Consider the following 20300-nt stretch of genomic DNA (forward strand, 5'->3'; position numbering starts at 1 on the left):
ACACATACACACATGTAAAAATATTATAATTACATTATTTTATTAAAAATATATAATAATATATGTGTTTATATATTTTATTTATGTACGTATATTTAATATATATTTTAATCTAACTTAATTAAATTTGTTGAAAGGCAAATAAGTAAAAAAATGTATAAATGCCGAAGATTATAATTAATTTATTAATTTCGTTATTGAGTAGACTTTGAATTAAATATTGTAAGCTCTCGGGACAAATAAAAAAGATTAAAGTTTTAATCGTGATGTCGAGATAGGACTAAGAGATATATCGATGAGTCTCAATAAAAACAAATCATCTCGATCGTCTTTCTTCTTTTTATTCATAGTTTGAAATTAATTTCATCCTACCATCCTATCGTTTATTTCCTATCGACAGAAAGCAGAAAAAAAAGAATCATTCGCGAATAGTCAGAATTGAAATTCGAGATCCTAGTAATATACGTATTTGCAGCAAGCTGAGTTAATAAGATTTGATTATGACAAAAAAGCTATAAGAGAACGAGAGCGATGTAATAAATATTTTAATCTTTAAATGATTTTTTAAATTTTTATTAAAGAAAAATATCTTTAATTTTAATGCATATTGTATCCTATCTAATTTTTTTCACACAAAAACCCATGTATAAATCTAAACTCTCTCATAAAAATCAAAAAATTCTAGAATAAAAATGCATCAAATATAAAAAAAAAAAATTCACATTCATGCGCTCACATACACAGTTGATAAGAAAATTTGCCGTTGAATAAAAGTAGATCTAATTTTGTTGTTAGATTAATTTTAATTGTATAAGTTTTTATGTTACTTGATATAATTTTGCTTTGAATAATGTATTAAATTGTCCATTCAAATTCTGTCTTTATTTAGCAGTTGACAAAATGCAGATAATTTCTCAAAACATATTTATAAGTGAATCAGTCCTATTTCAAGTCAGACATCGTGTCACAAAAAAGTTGCAACCGGCACTATTTATGAAAATTGTATCACTCAAATATATGTATTGGCAAAATAAATTGTTTAACGTTTATTTAAAGAATAGAATCTGCTTTCTGTCGTATAACTATTTTTTCAATTGACGTACATTTTATATTACTTATGTTTATGATATATATATATATATGTATTATGTATATGAGATGATAACGTAATGAAATCTAAAGATTCTTAATTTTTATTGCGGCATCAGTTTTTATTTTTAATTTTTTAAATGCGACTTTATTCACTTTTCATGCGACATCTCGTGGAATATCATTGACAAAGAGATGCGAGCGCAAGAAACAACATACATATATGAGAGATGGAAGCATACTGTTATGTAAATATAAGGGTGCAAATGCAGAATGATAACACACGATTGAGAGGTGAGGGAGCAGTTGTATGCCCTTATCGGATAAAGAATACGAGCACATCGTGTCAAAATATTCCATCCTCTACCATCCTTTTATTGATCGCCGATGTAGATACACGTTTCGAATTATATTGACGCAACACTGTATACACACAAGTATAGGAAAACATATACATTCGCACCATGCAACGCGCACGCAGGTACTCGTACCTTGTCAGATAACACTGTTTCCATTCGAATATTTTCCGCTAGCGTTTCCTTTCACAACCTTTTCGTATCCGCGAATGTCGGGGCGAGATTATCGCCGTTCTTTGTTGTACTCACGTGATTTTTTTTTTGTTCGCGCAAATGGCTGTAATCCCTGAGCAACACACGACACACGAATGTCCGGATGTGTCAAGACTCGCACGGGTTTGTTAAGCCACGACAGCCATGTTGTCGAGGGTGTAGCGCCCCTAACCGGCACGCTTCGAAGTACAGTTCTCTCTTTCCATCTCGGTCCACCCCAGAAGGGGTGGCTAGAGAAAATGTATCCTACTATTCGCTGTTAGTCTGAATGAAATTTTTTCCACGCAAAAGTTAATCGATCGAAAAATCTACGTACAATAAACATGTTTAGTAAAATTAAATAATGATCAAATAAGCAAATTATCTTTCAAAATTTCAATATTTTTTCTAGTTATAGCTCTTACGATCATTTCCGAAATAATAGTTTCTTAGCAAAAAAATTAAAAAATATTATATTATTATTACACTGTTCTATTTTTTTTTTTACCTTATAAAAGAAAGGCTTTGTAACAGCAGGTTTTAAGTCAAAATTTTATTAGAGTAAAATTTATTTGTGTTGGATGAAGAATAAAGAATTTTTTATTACCTCTCTCTCTCTCTCTCTCTCTTATTTTCTTTATTTACGAAACTTGATTTATCAAAAAAAGGCTATTATTTTTAATATAAACAAAATTAATCAAATGATTCATTCAATTGCATTTTATAAATATAATGGCCTTCTTACATCTATTTTTCAATTAAAATTATTATAAAAACAATTCTTTTTTCGCGATTGAGGGCTTCTTATAAAATTCTCTTCGCTATCCTTGACTAGAACAAAGAAGGTAAAGCTCTTAGTCTCCCCTCGAATGTGTAGCTACATATAGTGGAAAAATGCGCGTCGTAGATACAGAACTTTTTCCTTCGCTTTGAGCGAAAATGATAAAATATTGCTTGTGAGGAACAGACGGATAAGAAAATCGTTAGCCGCGATTTATATTGACTCCGCTGTGACCGATCCCTCTTTTTCATTATTCTTTTATCAATCATCCCATTGGTTCAATACATTATTGAAACCTCTCGCAAGATTTAATCTCTCATCATGTAATCAGACTTGAAACTTGTCAAGTGAACTCCATGATCTGTCATTCTGGGACCCTATATTTCTCCGGCCAAGATTACGGAGGATTGAATATCCGAGATATTTTAATTAAAAATTTACTACCGCGCTTAAACGTATATTTCGCTGCGATAATGGCAGCAATGAAGGCATGAGATTGTTTCGTCAATGAGCAATAACTGTGCAAATAACAAACTAACTGCGTCATTTATCTGATATTTGTGATGTTTAAATACATTAGAATCGATTATTCTGACTGTCGATTCCGAGCTATTGTTTCGTTGCATAACAATGGTATATTAATTCCGGAAAAAATAATAAATAATTTAAAGACAGAATCTCGCGATTAAAAATCCGTCTTATTAATCATAAATAATTTTATAGTCTTTTGAAGAATATAATTTTTCTCATTTACTTTTTTTTTTCTTTTTTAATGTTCTTTAATAGTCCAATAAAAATTTAGTATTTTAAATTATTTTTTCAATTATTAAGTATATATTTTCGAAATCAATATAAGAAAAAAAGAAATCATATTGCCAACATGAAACATTAATAGCAATGCTACAGAGCATTACTCGAGCATTACTTTTAGTCGTAATCGTAAAGCCGTAAGTGAACCAACCAATCACAGTTCAAACATTCTTATTATGTTTTAGAATGTTTGATTGGTCAATTTTCTTACGGCCTTATGATTACGACTAAAATTTTTTAACGTGCAATAGCCTTTACACGCACGATCGGCGGCTCGGCTGTCAAATCTCGAACGGTAGTGGGGGGATCGTAGGCGTCGCTTCAGATATCGGTTAGTTGCCCCCGGAAAGGGCAACTAACTCCGAGCAATGAAGTATAGAATAGAGATTTGTCTCTTTTGTGATCGTCTCATCAGTTATTCATTTATCTGACTATACGTATAATACCAAGAGCAAACTGATTAGATGAAATGTTTTTAAACTATTGATTTGAAAATCTGAAATAGAAAGTTTCTCTTGCGAGAGCTCGCAAACGAATTGTGAAGCGCGCGCCACTGCCAAGTAAAATCGATGCTAGGGAGACGACGCGATCCTCGCTCCCTGTTCCGCCACCACCACCACCGCCACCGTTGCTACCATCCGCTGCTGCCACCCTCGCCGTCTTCTCTCTTCGGTAATTTAATCTCTGACTCAGTTCAGCTGAGTTCAGTTGCGCCACTTGGCCGTGTGGTTTACGTGGCGTCATAAGCTTGCAAAAGTTTCTCGCGTGCACGATTTCGAGAAATTATTTATTCTTTTTTTCTCTCAAGTCACGGTTCAATTACCTTTTTTTTTCTCCTTTTATTTTCCTCTTTTCTTTCTTTCTCTCTGTCTTTATCTTTATTGCTTCGCTATTTTCGCTATTTTCGCTCGAGAAATATGTGAGGTGCGTATCGGGTAAGGAAAAACATTGCAAAGTGCAGCGAACCTTTCACGTTTCTTTTTCACAAAAGTCTACATTCATCACAGGTAAATATAATAACTTCGCAAATACATGATGGTACAAAAACATATTTCATATGCAAATTTTTGAATTATTGGAAATTTAATAAATAGCTAAATTTTTTGTAAGAATAAATATTTCAGATATTATATATACATATACTAAATATATATATATATATATATATATATATATATATATATATATATATAATAGATACATCCTAGTAATATTAAAAACTGATACAAGTCCGCATTTCATTCACGAACCTGATCTTCGCCAAACACGCGGTTACATTCTTCTAGACAATACACAATCCGTATTGTATGCGCTATGTTTCCCAATATCTTTATTAGAATTCGACAATTTTTTTACATGGACTCGAAATTGTATGAAAACATGAAAATTTTTAAGAACATACTAAAAACTTCGGTAAATATTAAAAATGATTTTATCTCTACATTTTTATCGCGCTTTGCGTTAAAAAGTTTATTTTAAGAGAAAATTCAGAATAGATTTTTATAAAAAAAAAATAGTGAGTATTTTTTTCTTAAACGTGATAAAAGAAAAAATAAAATCTTTCACAAAATTTTTTTAGAAAGAAATGTTCATTCATTTTATATAAATACGTCAGTTCATTCGTATTGAATAAAAGTATTATTGGCTTAGAGTCGTATATTTAGATCGCTTATTTGACATAACGAATTAATTGCATTGAAAAAAAATGTATAAATGAACATGAAAGAGTCTCTGCGGAAAAATGTAATATAAGGATTTATTAAAGTACATTATCGATAACTTTATATTATATTTGATATTATATTATACGCAAAATACTCCTCTGCGTATCATTATTTTTAAGTGCAATATTTTCTGTTGAATAATTAGTGATATAACTAACATAATTAAAGCACTGTAATTAAACTTATGGATGTACGGTAATCATGTCTCTCGTATGCAATATTATAAAATTAAAAAACGTGATCAAAGAAATATATTTCTCTTAGAAAAACCGTGGAAAAAATCTTATAATTAATCGCATTAATGTCGATCTGCTATTTCAATAGCAATTACAATTGTACAGTGTATTATATATATATATATTTTTTTTTTTGTTGTATTCATTATCAATAATAATGAGACAATGAGACACCCGACAGTCAAAAAGTGCATTGCATTTCACAAGATACTCTTATAAGGACCTGTCAAATGCGGAAAGACACTCGAATCAATTCAATCCCGAATCGCCAAAAGCAATCTCGTAATTAATCATGCTGATTCCTCGCGCAACGGGATATAGCGAAAGGAAGCGGCAGTTTTTTTTTTCTCTTCGATTTTGTTCGAATAATTAAATGTCTGCAGCTGTCTTTTATTAGTCTGTGAAATTTGATGCCAAAATCCGGTAATACACTCGGAGAATTTCAGCTATAAATTTCAATCTCGTTCGGGATTCTACAACGCGATCCTTCGACTACTACCGCCGTTGTTCGTGATGAAATGCATCGAAATACCTTTTCTTCTTTTTATCCTCATCTTCATGATAACGATTAACGATCGTGCAAATTAATTCTTCATAACGTAAAATATTTCATGAGCTAGGAATTATATGTGGCGCTTCTAGTCTCGATTTAAAATATGTCAAACAATATCTTTTATGTAGAAGAATTTTATTCTACTTTCTTATTCTTTCATTTTTTTTTTGAAACAAAAATTTTTTTCCTCCATTTTACCTACGAACTAATCATAATTTTATATAATTCTGAGAAAAATTCCTTTCTTACATCTGTCAATGTCTTTATATTTCACTCATCTGTGCATTATGTAAATTTCGCAGATCATTATAAAGCAATTCGATGGAAGGGGGAGAACAATTGAAGGAATGTATGAAGAAAGAAAGCTGCGTAGTAAAATTTATTCCATTTTCCTTTTTCTCCTTTACTATTTCCACACATCATTCGTTCTATTTTAAAAGTTTTGAAGGGCTTTTACCAAAACCTTTTAGCATCGACTAAAGTTTTAAAGCAGGAGATACGTTCGATTCAAGTATCGGATGCGTGAATGGAGATACGCAAATACGGCGACATATCTTCATCTGATACAAAACGGACATCAAACCAACGAGCAAAATGTATACACTTTTTCGAGAGTTTTTTGCGAGTATTTCGATCGATGAAAAATTCGAACATATTTAGTAGCAATGATAATGATCGATTTATTATAATTAAAAGTAAATTAAAAAAAATTCCAAACCAAGAATCTGCGTAACATTCTATCACTCGCGAACTAAAAATTAATACAGCTGAAAAGTCGATTCCGTATAAACGTTTATCTTGTTGTCCGTCGATTATAATATCGATGTTCCCACGAAAACTTTGACCATGTTAGCATCAATCATCAAGCTAACCGTTTCCGACAAATTTCGATTTGTCCTTTTCCCTTGTCCGCTTATGACAGACTATTACTACTTGCCGCTGTTACTCTATTACAGATGTGATAAAAAAGTTTAATAAAAACTTTCAGTGAAATTATAAGCGCTATCGGTTTTTACGTTGATGTTAGATTATTAAAAAGATCATTTCTTGAAACACCACTAAAGCGAAAACCACACATATTCTATTATTGATATAGCTAGTAGCTATTACCACAAGCGCAACTCTTTTTTTTTTTTTTTTACTGTTATCGATATCACTTGTAGGCATTGCATTTGATGAATTTGCTGTCGTCATCGGCAATATGGATATGACAAACAAAATAAACTGTACAATCAATCTACTTCTTAGACCACGATAATTCATACGTACATTTTCATCAGAAGCTTCTTTCTTTAAATAATTAAAACTTGTTTTTTTCATAAAACATTATTGATAGCATGTTCTCACAGAGGATATGATAAATAACGTTTTGGACAAAAATGATAGAAGATAAAAGAAAATTACATCATCTCTCGCAATTAATTGCGAATGAGTTCAATCAAGTTTCTAGATGTATCTTTTGCTGCACAAAATTATTAAACTGCACAAAAGGATTTGATAATAAAATATAAAATAATGCACATCGGCATATTCATCCAAATGTATTCAAGTATTCCTTACATATGTATGTGTCAAAAATTTAATAGTCAAAATAATTTACCAATTTGCTATCTATAAAATATTTATCTATACGCTTGATGGAAAACTTAATGGCGACATTTGTCTGAGAAGCTACTTACTATAACAATGTAAACACGAATCAGCCGTTAAATTATAACATTTATAATTAATTTATAGATGGACTATCCCGGATTTATTTGTCAGTGAAGAGAGAGCTCAGTGACCTACGATGGTGACCTGGTTTTCAAGCTTCTGGTACACTCCTCCTACACGACCTTCTCCCACCTACAAGCATCCAGTTCGCTGGCAGTAGACCCAATTTCTGGTTTCCAACTACTTACCCTTCTCTATTCCTGCAGCCTCTGTTGCTTCATTTTCGCCACTATCGTCGTCGTCGTCGTCGTCATCCTCGTCATTGTTATTGTTATCGTTGCGGTCATTTCCATCAGAAACCAATAGCTTGAATTTTACGACGTAACTTATTTCAAAGATTTTTTCTCACTCGTGCCAGGCAATTCTATGTTCTCGGATCGCTATGTAGCAAAGCCTGAAGAAACCAAAAAAACTACATCTTTAAAAGTTTTCATATGAATACTCATCGCAAATTATTATCTAAGAAAGAATCACGATAAAAGCATTTCATGTGTACATATATGATATAGATTTATCTAACTTTTATATAAGTTGAAAAAAATTATTTTGTATATTAATACTTACATATTTAATCCGGTAAAACGTAACATAAAAAGAATTAAAGTTGACTTTATTTCTTCGTAATTATGTGATCTCTTGGCAAGCATCCTGATCTTTCGTAAATAACGAATCTTTCGTTCATGATCTTCGTTTACTGGATATCGGCACATATCCGGAATTAAAGTATCGCCAACCATAATCCCTAAGATCACGAACTAAAGCTCCAAGACGAGAGCCTGTTAATCCTTAAACAGAAACTGATCATGTATTCAATTCTTGAGCAACGAATGGAGATTCGTATTCGCGTTTTATTTACGCTTTTTTAATTTTTAATTTTTTTTCGTATTATCCTTCTTTTCCTCCTTTTTCGTCTCACAATCAGTGCAAATGCAATATCTCCAATAAATAGTATCTTTGTTTCCATTAGTGTGATTATATACTAAAAAATGCAATGTAAAACTTTCACTTAGTTCTTTTTGTGCACAAACAATCTATTTCGCTTCAATTTTAGCTTAATTCCTGTTTTTTGTTTTTTTTTTTTTTGATAAATCTTCAAGAGAAAAAGTGAATTATATATATAACTTGTTTTCTTTTAATTCTTGCTTTTATGAATTTTTGAACAAATTAAATGCACACTTATATATATAAATGCATTTAATAATATTTGCAATAATAAGTGCATTAAATAATATGTGCAATTTACGATTTATATTTCATACTTTTTAAATATATCACGATTGGCAATTTGGAAATTTAAAGTAGGTATTGCAAATTAGGAAATATAGTTTTCTAATCAAAGTAATTACCAACGCAATTTTTATAGCACAGAGTGCACAAAGACTCAGAATGAAAATGAGCGAATTTAAAACTTGAAATGCGATTTCTCTGCTCATGGTAAGGCGTAGTAGTTTCAAATTAGTTTTACCGAAGAGGAGGGCATTCTAGCAGTGCTTAACTTTGATGGGTTTCGATAGCTCCGTTGCCGTTTTTCGCTGAGCTGAATTAAGGCTCGCTAAATATCGACTTTGGTGATCGATCATGGCTAATCTAGGTCAAATCAGAAGAGAGTAAAACCCAGGAGGATACATTGCTCTATATATATATATATATATATATAGATTAAAGTATTAATGTGTATGTAAATCATACTTTACAAGATACTGTTAGTTACAATAATTTAATAAATATTTTATTTTGATTTTTTTTTCAACACTTTTTACTACGCGACATTACGTTTGTTTTCCGATTTTAATAGAATTGTGTAAAACATTTTTTCAAAGAACCAATGACAAAATGTAATCTACCTAATTATTTTTGATTCGTAGGATTTTTATTAATCGACAAAGATAAATTCTTTACGCGTTATTTTTGCAGGATGCCTAACGAGAACTTGCCGGTGTGTCCCTGTGGTGTCGTCGTAGACTTGCCAAAGTCGCGAAACAGCTCGATCGTTTTGGAAAAGCTGACTATCCTCCTGCCGAAATCGAAGCGCAATAAACAGGAAGGTAAAAGCTCGCGGAAGCAGCAAGATGACAGGCGGGAACTAAAGACTCGAGCATCGAACGAGACCGGAAGCAGCAGCTCGGCAACAGAATCCGCGAAACCTACAATGAAGAGCAGCAAGCATAAGAAGCGATTCGATCAATCGCGAAGGACTCGAAGCGCCGATAGCGCTGAATCGCATTACACTTACATCGGTCAGTTAGTCTGCATATTAGGCACAAGCTTGTATTATAAATTTATATTATATGCCAAGTTCTTTCTTTGCACTTCACGTTTATTTTTTGGCCGTACGTTTTAGCAAAATAACGTTTAAAAACAAATTTAATTTTTTTTTAAATAATTAATTAAAAATATAAAATATATATTTATGTATATGTACATAAAATGAAAATTAATCGAAGGAAAAAGAAAGGAAAGAAAAAAATTGCATGTGCTTTCGATAATGTTTTATAGACTCAGGCTCGAGTATCCTCGATGATGAAAATGGAGAAAACACCACCATACCCGAAGTATCATACGCCAGCGTACCAAATACGGCGAATGCGAATGCCGAAGAAATTAGGATTAGTCGGTCAAGTATGCAAAGCAGATCGCAAGCTTTGTACACCGCTATTCCATCAATGACATCACCACCACCGACGTACGATGTCGCGATTGCGAAATCGTGGCAGGTGAGATTTGCTGTAATTTATTGTCTTGTATTTCTGTACATTGCTTTTACACCAATCCAGCATGGATAAAAGTACTATTAATGTTGCGCTCTATGAACTTGATAGCATTTTTCTAGTAATCTAAGAGCTTATCCAAGTGGATTTGTATAGTCGCATGAAAACATATATACAAGGAAATCGATCAATCTCACATGCACGGGAACAATAAACACAACAATACAATATATATAGGTCAATGATTGATTGAGTTTTCTGTATACATTCTTTTATTGCTTATGCTTTCTGCGCAATTTAATTGATGATATTCTACGCCATGTACAACATAAATTCTGCAATGTAATTATGTAATCATGTTATATTTCCCGTGTTTGCAATTGTTAACAGACCGTGGAAGAATCAATGCTGAACATATTTATCATCGCCTTTTCTTTTTGGAATTTACACAGAACAGATGCTGCCACGCAATCATTAACGCTTTGGATTTCGCGATTTTTATACAATATGTTGATAACAATTGCACAGGCTCATAATGTATGCGGATAATAACTATTACGGTAATCGATACAAATAGAAGATTAAAAACAAAATATTAGCAGTTTTATTATAATTTCTAGCACTGCATAATATTAATATTGATATTGAACAATGTAAAGTTGATTTAGGCCGTTAACTTGATTACTGAAACTTGCATGAATTAATGCAATTTCAAGAACGAGTGCCAAGAGTTTGATTTTTTAATAATTAGCAACGATAAATATGCTAGTCATAATTGCAATACTTGTTATTGTTTTATCACTCATCGATTATTAACAAATATTCCATTTATCGATTATTTTTTTACAATCTGAAAACAAGAATCGCAGCTGCATTTGATATCTTTGAAACACGACACGAAGATCAGATATTAAAACCGCAGCCATGCAAACATAACGTTAAGCAACTACAATATAGGGATGTTGCGGCTAGAGTAACGTGATTCCAATATACGGCCTCGGAAGTAACGGAAAATTTTTAAAGTTTTTATTAATCAATTAAAATTTAATCTCTCGATTAACTCCATTAAACAAGAGACGAACGTTAATATCTCAATCGCTCGTTAAAGCAATAAACTTGAAAGTAATGTCTGAATATTAAAGTAGTAAATATTAAATATTAAATATTAAAATTATAAAAAATAAATATTAAATATAAATATTAAAATATTAAATATTAAATATTAAAATAGTAATGTCTGAATATTAAAATACGTAATATAACAAGACATATTTTCGTTTTGCAGACCGGTCTGCCACCGACATACGAGGAACATTTGCATCATAAATATGCAATGATGTCACGCTCGCATACTCCTCCACCATCATGGTCAGATTCGATGACAACATCGTCGTCGACATCGTCGTCTAATCCGACTTCGAGTGTCCAGCATCGTAATCTCTTACCTAGTCAGCCCGAGCTTCGCGAGTATCTAGCTCAGCTGACACTTGATTCGCACAATCAACATCGACAGCAACAGCGGCAACAATCTAGAGATACTGTTTGTTCCGCCTTGAGAGAACAGCAGATCAGAGCGCATCATCGAGCACGAGCGATGCCTCCCAGGTAAGTAGATAGTCAAAATAATATGTAAAGGCTTCAGCCACGACTGACTGTATATACGATATATTACGAAACATACACAGAAACTATGGAGAATTATTTTCACTTGAATTAATTAATTTAATTTAATTAATTAATTTAATTATTTAATTTAATTTTAATTATTTGATTTAATTAATTTAATTATTTAATTTAATTTTAATTATTTGATTTAATTAATTAATTTATATCCGAGATGTAGGTGTAAAAAAAAAAATAGAATTATTTGTTATTTTCCTCTAAAGTAAAGTACATACGTGTGCGTATGTGTTCTTGTCATGATTTAATGTAAAAGAATTTATTAAAATTTCCATTAAAATTTCATTCTCTTATCTCTGAAAAATCCATCTTTTGTTATTATTAGAAATGTTTCCCAATTGGAAGAATTGAAACGTGCTTGCAGATCGCAGAGCGAAAATCGAGCGCAACAGCAACGAATGGCAGCAATGTATGAAGATGCAGCGTTTTGCATGGAAACTACGGTATTGCAAGCGGCCTTTGATTCTGGATTCACCCCTTGCAGCTTAATGTAAAAGTACGACAATTTTTGCCTCCACATAAAAAGATAGATATGGCGAGCAAATTGACATCAATTAATAATCGAGTCCTACAAGTCGAATCTGTCCTGCAATGCAAAGAAAATACTTGCGAAAGAATTCAATCATGAATGATGCATCAATCTTTTTACGGATGCAACGATATGCAGTATTATCAGGAAAAAAAAATATATCGTTAAACATCGCGATAAATAATTGCTCTTTTAATTTGCTCTTTTGTCAGTCGTTACAATACATAGAAATCATTTTAGTTGTATTTTTCGCGTTATGCAACTTGCAATTACGACGCCCGGTAATTATGAGAAAATCGTTAAAGGAGAGAGAGAGACAGTTATTTTTATCTTTCGCGAATCACACTCCTTACTGTTTCGTCTTAGCACAGAAAATTTATAAATATAAAGGAATGCTGTGTAGGCATACTTGTGGTCCTAACAACATACAAAGTAGAAAGTAGTATGCAAAATTGATGTTAATATAACATATTGTATAGCGTAGCGCGACGTATGTATGTGCGTTAGAGCACGCAAAAGAGAAAATCTCATATTATACAATAGTATATCTACTGTTTTAAACACACGCACACATAATAAAGTGAGAAAATACTAATTTTAATCAAATATGGAACAAATATACACGTATACAATAAGTTCAAATTAAATATATTGCGAATGAATTCTATATATGTATTATAAGCAAATACGGTGCACTGTTACTTTCTCTCACTTGTTACGTTAGCCTCTAACAATCAAATAAAGAAAAAAGAAAATACAATACGGTATATTATGTATAAGAAAGTCGGGAAATGTATATATTACATAATTTGCGCGTATCTTTATTCATAAACTCAATAGTATAAACATAGAACCAATTCAATACATGAAAACATTCCCAAAATTTTTCTATTGACTTTCTAATGATTTTTTATCGCTGAGACCTTTTTAAAACGTGGAAAATCAATCTCCTTGCCACAAGACATAATAATTTCAGTCATATCAAGTATACATTTGTTCTTTTTTTCTCTTTTCACATTGCAAAATATTTACATTTTATAATGTATGTATGTTTTTATAATTAATGAAATGTAAATATGTGTGACCAAGAGTAATGCTACGTGTGTATATTGCATATTTAATTTTAGATAAATCTAAAATTGATGCAGAAATTGAATAATGTTAATTAAATTACTAAAAAAAAACACTCTCGTCTTTCGATTAGAAACAATAAGTTTATCGATAGCGTATAATAAATCGAGCTACATCGCTATCATCTCACACTGTATGTTGTGTATTAGAAGTGTGTTAGATGATCAAGAAATATATAATATATTCAATATAAAATATCTTGTGTCCTGCGTTGTTCCATTATTGTTCTACTTTTCTTCGAGTGAGTTCAATATTTGAAAATATTAATTATGCCAGTTTTCGTTAGCAAAATAAAATATCTAATATCAATATAATATTTACCTGAATGTGTAAAAATGGCCATGATAACGATGACACAATTTAATAATCTCAAGTATATAGATCAAAATCCCGAGATTTTAACGCCGTCGGGTACGCGAAAGATTCTCTCCTCCGGCGGAAGTTCACCAATTTTATACTGGTCTAAAGTTTTTCTAGCGATGGTGGAATGTCCGATGCCGATAAATGCCAAAGTCGCGTCTCGTCCAGCATATTCCAAGATAACATCTTGGCCACCCGAATGACTCTTTAGAAAGTCGGTGCAATCGTATACGTAATCGTGGATCACCAGCCAGCAATTGTCAAGTGCGTCGTGCCAAGCAACCTCATGTAAGTGAATCGTTCGGAGTTTGTCGTGCGATTTTTCCTTGCCCGACTTTGCCCTACACCTTTGTTCTTCGACGCGGTCGTTTCTCTCCACAAAATTCTCACGTTCGACCTGCCGCAAGTTTTCCTTCGACGATTTCACATCCTCCAATTTGAGAGAACGAAAGTTTAAATTTAGAAAATCCATGCTTCGGGTTCCAAAAGCACTTTCTCTGCAACAGGATCGTGACTATGTATGTATGTATGTATGTAGTGTGTTACTTTGATAATTTATTTAAATTTTAATATCGCGAAGGAAGAATTTATATCCTTCTTTTGTTCGTACAGACGCGTTAATTTGCTTAAACTTCTCAAACTTCTCTAAGAATTTATCTCGATATCGCAAGCATATAAACCAGCCATGCATCGAGCACAATAACTAGATAACTGCTAGAAATCTTTATTGATAAATTCCTGGAATCACGAGATAACATGGAATTATCGAATTATTAAAACATACATAAGACTTGTTTACGCATATAAAGCTAAAAGAAGCAAATTAATTTCATATTTCATATTTTATAGATATTTCTATTAATCATTTTCCATTTTTTTTTCATACTTTATAAAACATGTACGTTTTTGTTTACATTATTTGTTTAAAAGAGTATGACAGATTGTGAAAAGTCGATATTTGCAATTGCGAAAAATTGAGCAATTATATATCGATCAAGCATTGATTTTATCAATCATTTCGTACAATAGACTAATGATGATTGAAAAAGGCATAAATGCGAAAACACTGAAAATATTATCTTGATTGCAAAGCATAACGGAGCTATATATGTCGATCAATCCTCGCAATGTCACAATCTGTGACAATCGTTAAACAATCGCGGACACGATAATAATTCAAAATGGATATGTTACGTTAAATCCACCTACAATGGCAAACGCTTCTGCCTAAGTTGTCTGCCAAGAGACATCGTACGGTGTACTGAACACAATCAGAACAGAAATCAGTTCGCTCGGGAAAAGAAAGTAATTCTATTACCGGTTGAAACCTAATGCGCGCACACACCAGGTATCTTTTCGATCACGCACTGTCGCGGTACACGCGTATATATACATATAATCCTAGCTGTTTGAACCGGTTGTGATCGAATAAAAATCACCCTTTCTTTCTAATCGAAACTCCGTTAATAAATGTAAAACTGTAAATCTTACCATAAAATTGTTTCACTTTCTCTTTCTCAATTTGCAAAATTAATTATCTCTCGCAGAAATTTTAACTAACCGACTTTCTTGCTCGCACCAATCGCAATTCGGAGGAAGACTTGAATGCGTCGCTTTATATTCATATGATTTTCCACTGACAATTATACGTACATATATATATATGTTAAGTTTTTCTGCAATTTCATTTTTTCCCTCACGACAATGATAATTATTGGTCAATCCGACACTTGCCACACCTTTGTACATTAAACAGGTATGAAAAAATTAATTAAAGCGATTATCTTGAAGAGAGCGCGATTAAAAAAACGCGCTCTCTTCAAGATAATACACATATTTGCAATAATAAATTTGCAATTGATATCTCTCGGATTCTAAAGTTTACACATAAATGATATACGTAACAATATATGACGATTGCGATTGCTATTAGAAAGATAAACTCTGAACTGTGCAGTGAATTTAGTTTGACTCAGCTATAACTAGCTATAATAGCTAATAAGAACAAATACGTTTAATCATTTTATTGCTTTTCGCCGAGATTATATGCGTAAATGTTTTAAACGATATAAAACACTTATTTTTGTTTATATTTAATTTTAATAGCGTATATCATCTATGCATGTATACACACACATTTTTTCTTATCTCTTTCAAATGAAAAATAAATGATGCAATGTACAAGCAAATCGCACGGGAAAAATCTTTATAAATCACTACAATATTGTATAAAAAATAAATTAATATTATGTAATAGATAAATGACAATATAATTTTTATCGACTTGTTTTAAATTTTTAGATACGTACTTATTCTTTTTTTTTTTTTTAATTTACTTCTTAATTGATAAATAAAATTATTAAAGACAATTAAAATGAAAATTTTGAGAAAAATTATCAAGAAAATTTCAATATGTATAAAAAAATATAACAAAGATGTTTGCAAATGTAATCTAAAAGAGATGAATGAATTGGTGGCTATACGCAGAGAAAAATGAAATTGACAGTGTTTCGAAAATGGAGAACAAATGGAGAACAGATCGTGATAATTTTCCAATGAGAAGAAAAAGCTTCGATTGTCTAAAAACAACAATAATCATAGGAATAATCGAATAAGTCCATATAATCCATGATAAAAGAAGAAGAAAAAGAAATTTCATTTGAGTAATTTTTTCCAATTTTCAACAAAAAGTTAACAGAATTTTGAAAAATGAAAAATCGATTGCATCTACAGTTTATAGATAAAAGGGAAAAAATGTAAATCAAAATAAGAAGCGTGATGCTTTGACCGGTTGTCGATATAATGGAAAATGCAGCGAGTTGTGCTACTGTCAAATATAAAAGTGAGTGTTTCTAGAAAAAAAAATGTTTCTTTCTCGTCATCGGTAAAAAGAGGAAAAAAAGCTAGATTATTGGCCGACTATAAACGGCCATTTCTACTCGTCCAACTGTCGCAATCATCGTTGCGCAAGTAACGAGTGTTACCGCCAACCGAGACAACGTTAAGCCACGCGACAACGCGGCGACGCGTTGTCGACGACGTCGCTGACGACGCGTCGGCGTCGGCTTGCACGTCGACGACGGCAGCAGCAACGGTGGCGGGCGACAGTGACGATGACGATGCGGTCAACGCCGGCGGCGGCGCACTGCAAATCCGATAGTCGTAATCATGCCACCCTGACCTCATGCACATTTCCGTAAGCACGGAAAGCGGGCGTGCGTCGACGTTGCGGGAAAAAAATCTTCGGCATATCCGCGACAAACACATAGGTGAAACAACGAGAAATCACGACGACGGCAACGATATTCTCGACGTGTACGCGCACGAGCAAAAAGAGATCATCGCGGTCGTTGCGGGAAGGATCGGGACCGGTTGTGATCAGCATCCAGCTTTTCATCTCGTCAACATCCCAACATGCGTTTGGAGAAGACGCTCGCGGAAAACAAATCGTCTAATCGAATCATATTTGCACGTTGATAAAAATTTCATCTCGCTGTCAGAAGCACGTATATGGAGAAGCCGATGCTCCGCGATCCGGAATTAAAAGTCGGTGGAATCGTATTATAATGTAAAACGCCATCGATAATGCTCGCGAATGCGAGAATAATGAGCGTAAACATCAGATCGACCGCGAACGCGTTCGATGATCATTAGAAGTGCATGTAGAAAAATTGTTGCGTCCTTGTGACACATATTAGGTGCTTACAGGGAACTATATCGCGCATTTATCTGACGGGAGGGAAGGAGGAAAAGAGAGAGGAGAACCGGCGCACGCGACGCATTGAAAACGCATTTTTCCTCATACGCTGGAAAATTATTGCCTTTCGTTAACGACTATTACGGGACAGTAGGGGGATGCACTTGCATAGTGCGGAAATGTACGCGCGTGTGTGTGTGTGCATGAGTATATGTTTGTGTGTATCCGGGAAAGATTTTGAATAAACGGACGAGGATGCGAGACGACGACGCCGCGCCACCGGCGCTGCACGTGTTACTCCGACCGAGCCGGATCGATCGCCCGGAAATGTGCTCGAGCTCGAAGCTGTGCGGTCATATGCGTCTTATTCGTCGCGTGCAGATTTTCGCAGGACCGATTCTCCGGCGATAAATGACGCCCTTAATTTCGGCAAAGTAGGCGCGAAGTAGCAATCGTCGGCGGTAAATCGATTCCTACGTTCCTCGCGAATCGATTTTACCTTTCGCTTTTAGTGTGTTGGTGATAAAAGTGAATCAATCGCACATATGTACATGAGGGATGTACGTGATATGGAATATGAGTTGATCACTTTTGTAAATTGGTGAGCAAGTGTTTGACGATGTTCGTTCCGTCAAAGTATCCGTCCTTGACGTACGTAGAGAATGTTTGATTTCAATCTTTTGTGAAATTTGAATTTGTATTGCCTGCAGAATGGTTCGAGAGGTAGTTATCGATAGCTCCGAGTAATGTTTAGAAGGAGAATTTATCGTCTTCATCTCTCTCTATTCTATATCGCCTCTTTCCCTTTTCTAATCTTCTGTTCTTATTTATCGGGAAATTTCCTGGAAAATGAGTCGCCTATGAAATTGCGTCCGGAGTAAACGTGTAAGAGAGAAGAAAAACGCGAAACTTTTAATTAAAGATCTGCTTCCTCGCACGCCGACAGACAAGCCGATTGAATCTAGACCGTATACACTCTCTCAACGCGTCTGCTCCCTTTCGACGAGATTCCTCAATCAACAAAATCTTGTTACAGTCGCGAAATGTTGTAAACAACATTATTAGGCGTGGAAATGAGAAAAATAAAATTGTTGAGATTTATCGTTTATTAGATTGTCAAGTATTCTTTTGCATCGCTTATCGCGTGATTAATTAATTAATTAATTAAACACCTAGTATACCGATAGGAAATAAATGTTCGGAATAATTTATACACGCTGTTTGACAGATAACGTCGTGTCAAATATTTCGTCGTCCACGCTGACAATCGTCAACGAGGGCAACTCGTAGTCTCTTTATCGCATTCGCCTATTCGGTCTCGCCTCGGTTCAGTACTGAATTCCGACTCCGAGTTTTGTACGCGTCGACACGCGTCGCCACGCGCAATAAACGACAGATTGTGCTCAGACAGATTTGTGCGAGACTATTCCGCTGGCACATTTCTGGTCGCCTTTTCGGGTAACAGATCCAAGGTGCAAAGTGTAACGATAGCTCACAAGCCGGTCTTTCTTCTTCTTTTTTTTTTTTCCTTTCTCATCGCGCAAAAGCAACCAAATGCAGCTCGGCCGTCACTTTTCGTTAGCGTCATTATTAATAGCGAAGGCATCGATTAATTGATTTATGTTATAAAAAAGAATGGCACGCGTCGATAAATAATTCCGTCTCGTCCCGGCTTCGTTTGTCATCAATAGAGCGTAGCGTAGTAGCCCCTGTATGGTAATATCACACTTGTACGGATCATCGACTTTGACTCGCCTCGTTTCTAACGTATATTGGAATAACCCCCTTTCCCCTTCCCGCACTCGCTAATCGAAGCCTAGTTCTTATCTCGCGTTCGCGGGGGAGTAACTGATCCGATATCGCGCCGCTACACGCGCTTTCATTAAAAATGCAACCTTACAGAGACACAGTCTATAGACACAATGTTCGCGCGACCACGTGTCACGCATCTCTCTTTTTCCAATCATCAATCGCGCTTGTATCCTGCTCTTTTCTTTTAAATTGCACTATTGAGACGTGAAAATTAGATGCAATGATGAAGGCGAAAAATTAAACGTTATTTACTTTTATTGTCTCTCTTCTTCTCGGCTCAGTCAGTGAAAAAGTACATCTTCCGCTACAAGATGATGTTTTTGCGACGGAAGAAACGGAAAAAAGAATATTGACGTGTCGTCGATTGACTGTTTAGTTATGATATTTTTTTTGAGCCCTGGGCGCATCGAGCGATATTATCGGTAGTGCCGAGGGCCGATTAGCAATCATCTCGGGACACTTTGAATCACTCTCCTCGCGCATCATCCCCGCGAATCCTCGATTGTCCGCGTCGCGCGCGCGCGCGCGCGCGCCCGTGCGAGAACTTCTACTATTTATAAATTGTCCGAATTCAGTCGCGTTGGCGAACGATTCGACTCGACAGAGCTGGTGCTGCTGCTGCGGCTACCGCAGCTGCCGCCGTCTCGGCACCGCTATCGTCGCTACTGCCACCGTCGCCTCGTGTAAGGAACAATTTGCTACTCCATGGTAAAAATAGAAACTCCTAGCCAGCTAGCCGAACTCGCGGCTAGAGCCGAGACGCGCAGGGCACCGTTCTAGCCGCGCAAGACGGAGAGGCGAACAAGCGGCGTATGTTTCGGCGATGCAACCGACCGTGTGCCTGTGCGAATGCTGACGATGATGCTGATGTAGATGTTATTGCTGCCGTTATTGCGCACCGAGCTAGAACAGCGTCCATCGTCGTCGCA

The 20300-nt window shown here is 34.4% G+C and overlaps 3 protein-coding genes across 6 annotated transcripts in view; 1 reads left to right on the plus strand and 2 right to left on the minus strand.

Annotated features, from left to right (window-relative positions):
* Window positions 1-20300, minus strand: part of LOC126852179 (uncharacterized) — a 60610-nt gene that overhangs the window by 5746 nt on the left and 34564 nt on the right. Inside the window, exons 1-3 of one of the 4 annotated variants that reach the window (XM_050596681.1) lie at window positions 19624-20046; window positions 8019-8239; window positions 7643-7848 (exon numbers count right to left, since the gene is read on the minus strand). Coding sequence is in view for 1 of the 4 variants with exons in the window: in XM_050596679.1 (XP_050452636.1) it covers window positions 1581-1604 (24 nt within the window). In the remaining 3 variants the exon portion in view is untranslated. Of the gene's footprint in view, window positions 1-1580; window positions 1815-7642; window positions 7849-8018; window positions 8252-19623; window positions 20047-20300 lie in introns of those variants that run through there. The other 3 variants (XM_050596680.1, XM_050596682.1, XM_050596679.1) reach the window with 3 other exon arrangements.
* On the plus strand, window positions 3945-13056 carry LOC126852176 (putative protein TPRXL). The gene is made up of 5 exons (XM_050596676.1): window positions 3945-4235; window positions 9369-9691; window positions 9951-10168; window positions 11448-11767; window positions 12207-13056. The coding sequence occupies exons 2-5, from the start codon at window positions 9370-9372 to the stop codon at window positions 12334-12336; spliced, it is 990 nt and encodes a 329-aa protein (XP_050452633.1). The 5' UTR covers window positions 3945-4235; window position 9369; the 3' UTR covers window positions 12337-13056.
* LOC126852180 (cytochrome b5 type B-like) lies at window positions 13180-15230 on the minus strand. Its single transcript, XM_050596684.1, has 2 exons — window positions 15072-15230; window positions 13180-14359 (listed from the first exon to the last, which is right to left on the minus strand). The coding sequence occupies exons 1-2, from the start codon at window positions 15110-15112 to the stop codon at window positions 13885-13887; spliced, it is 516 nt and encodes a 171-aa protein (XP_050452641.1). The 5' UTR covers window positions 15113-15230; the 3' UTR covers window positions 13180-13884.

Source organism: Cataglyphis hispanica, chromosome 10 (genome assembly GCF_021464435.1).
Source record: "Cataglyphis hispanica isolate Lineage 1 chromosome 10, ULB_Chis1_1.0, whole genome shotgun sequence".
In the NCBI taxonomy this organism is placed as follows: Eukaryota; Metazoa; Arthropoda; class Insecta; order Hymenoptera; family Formicidae; genus Cataglyphis; species Cataglyphis hispanica.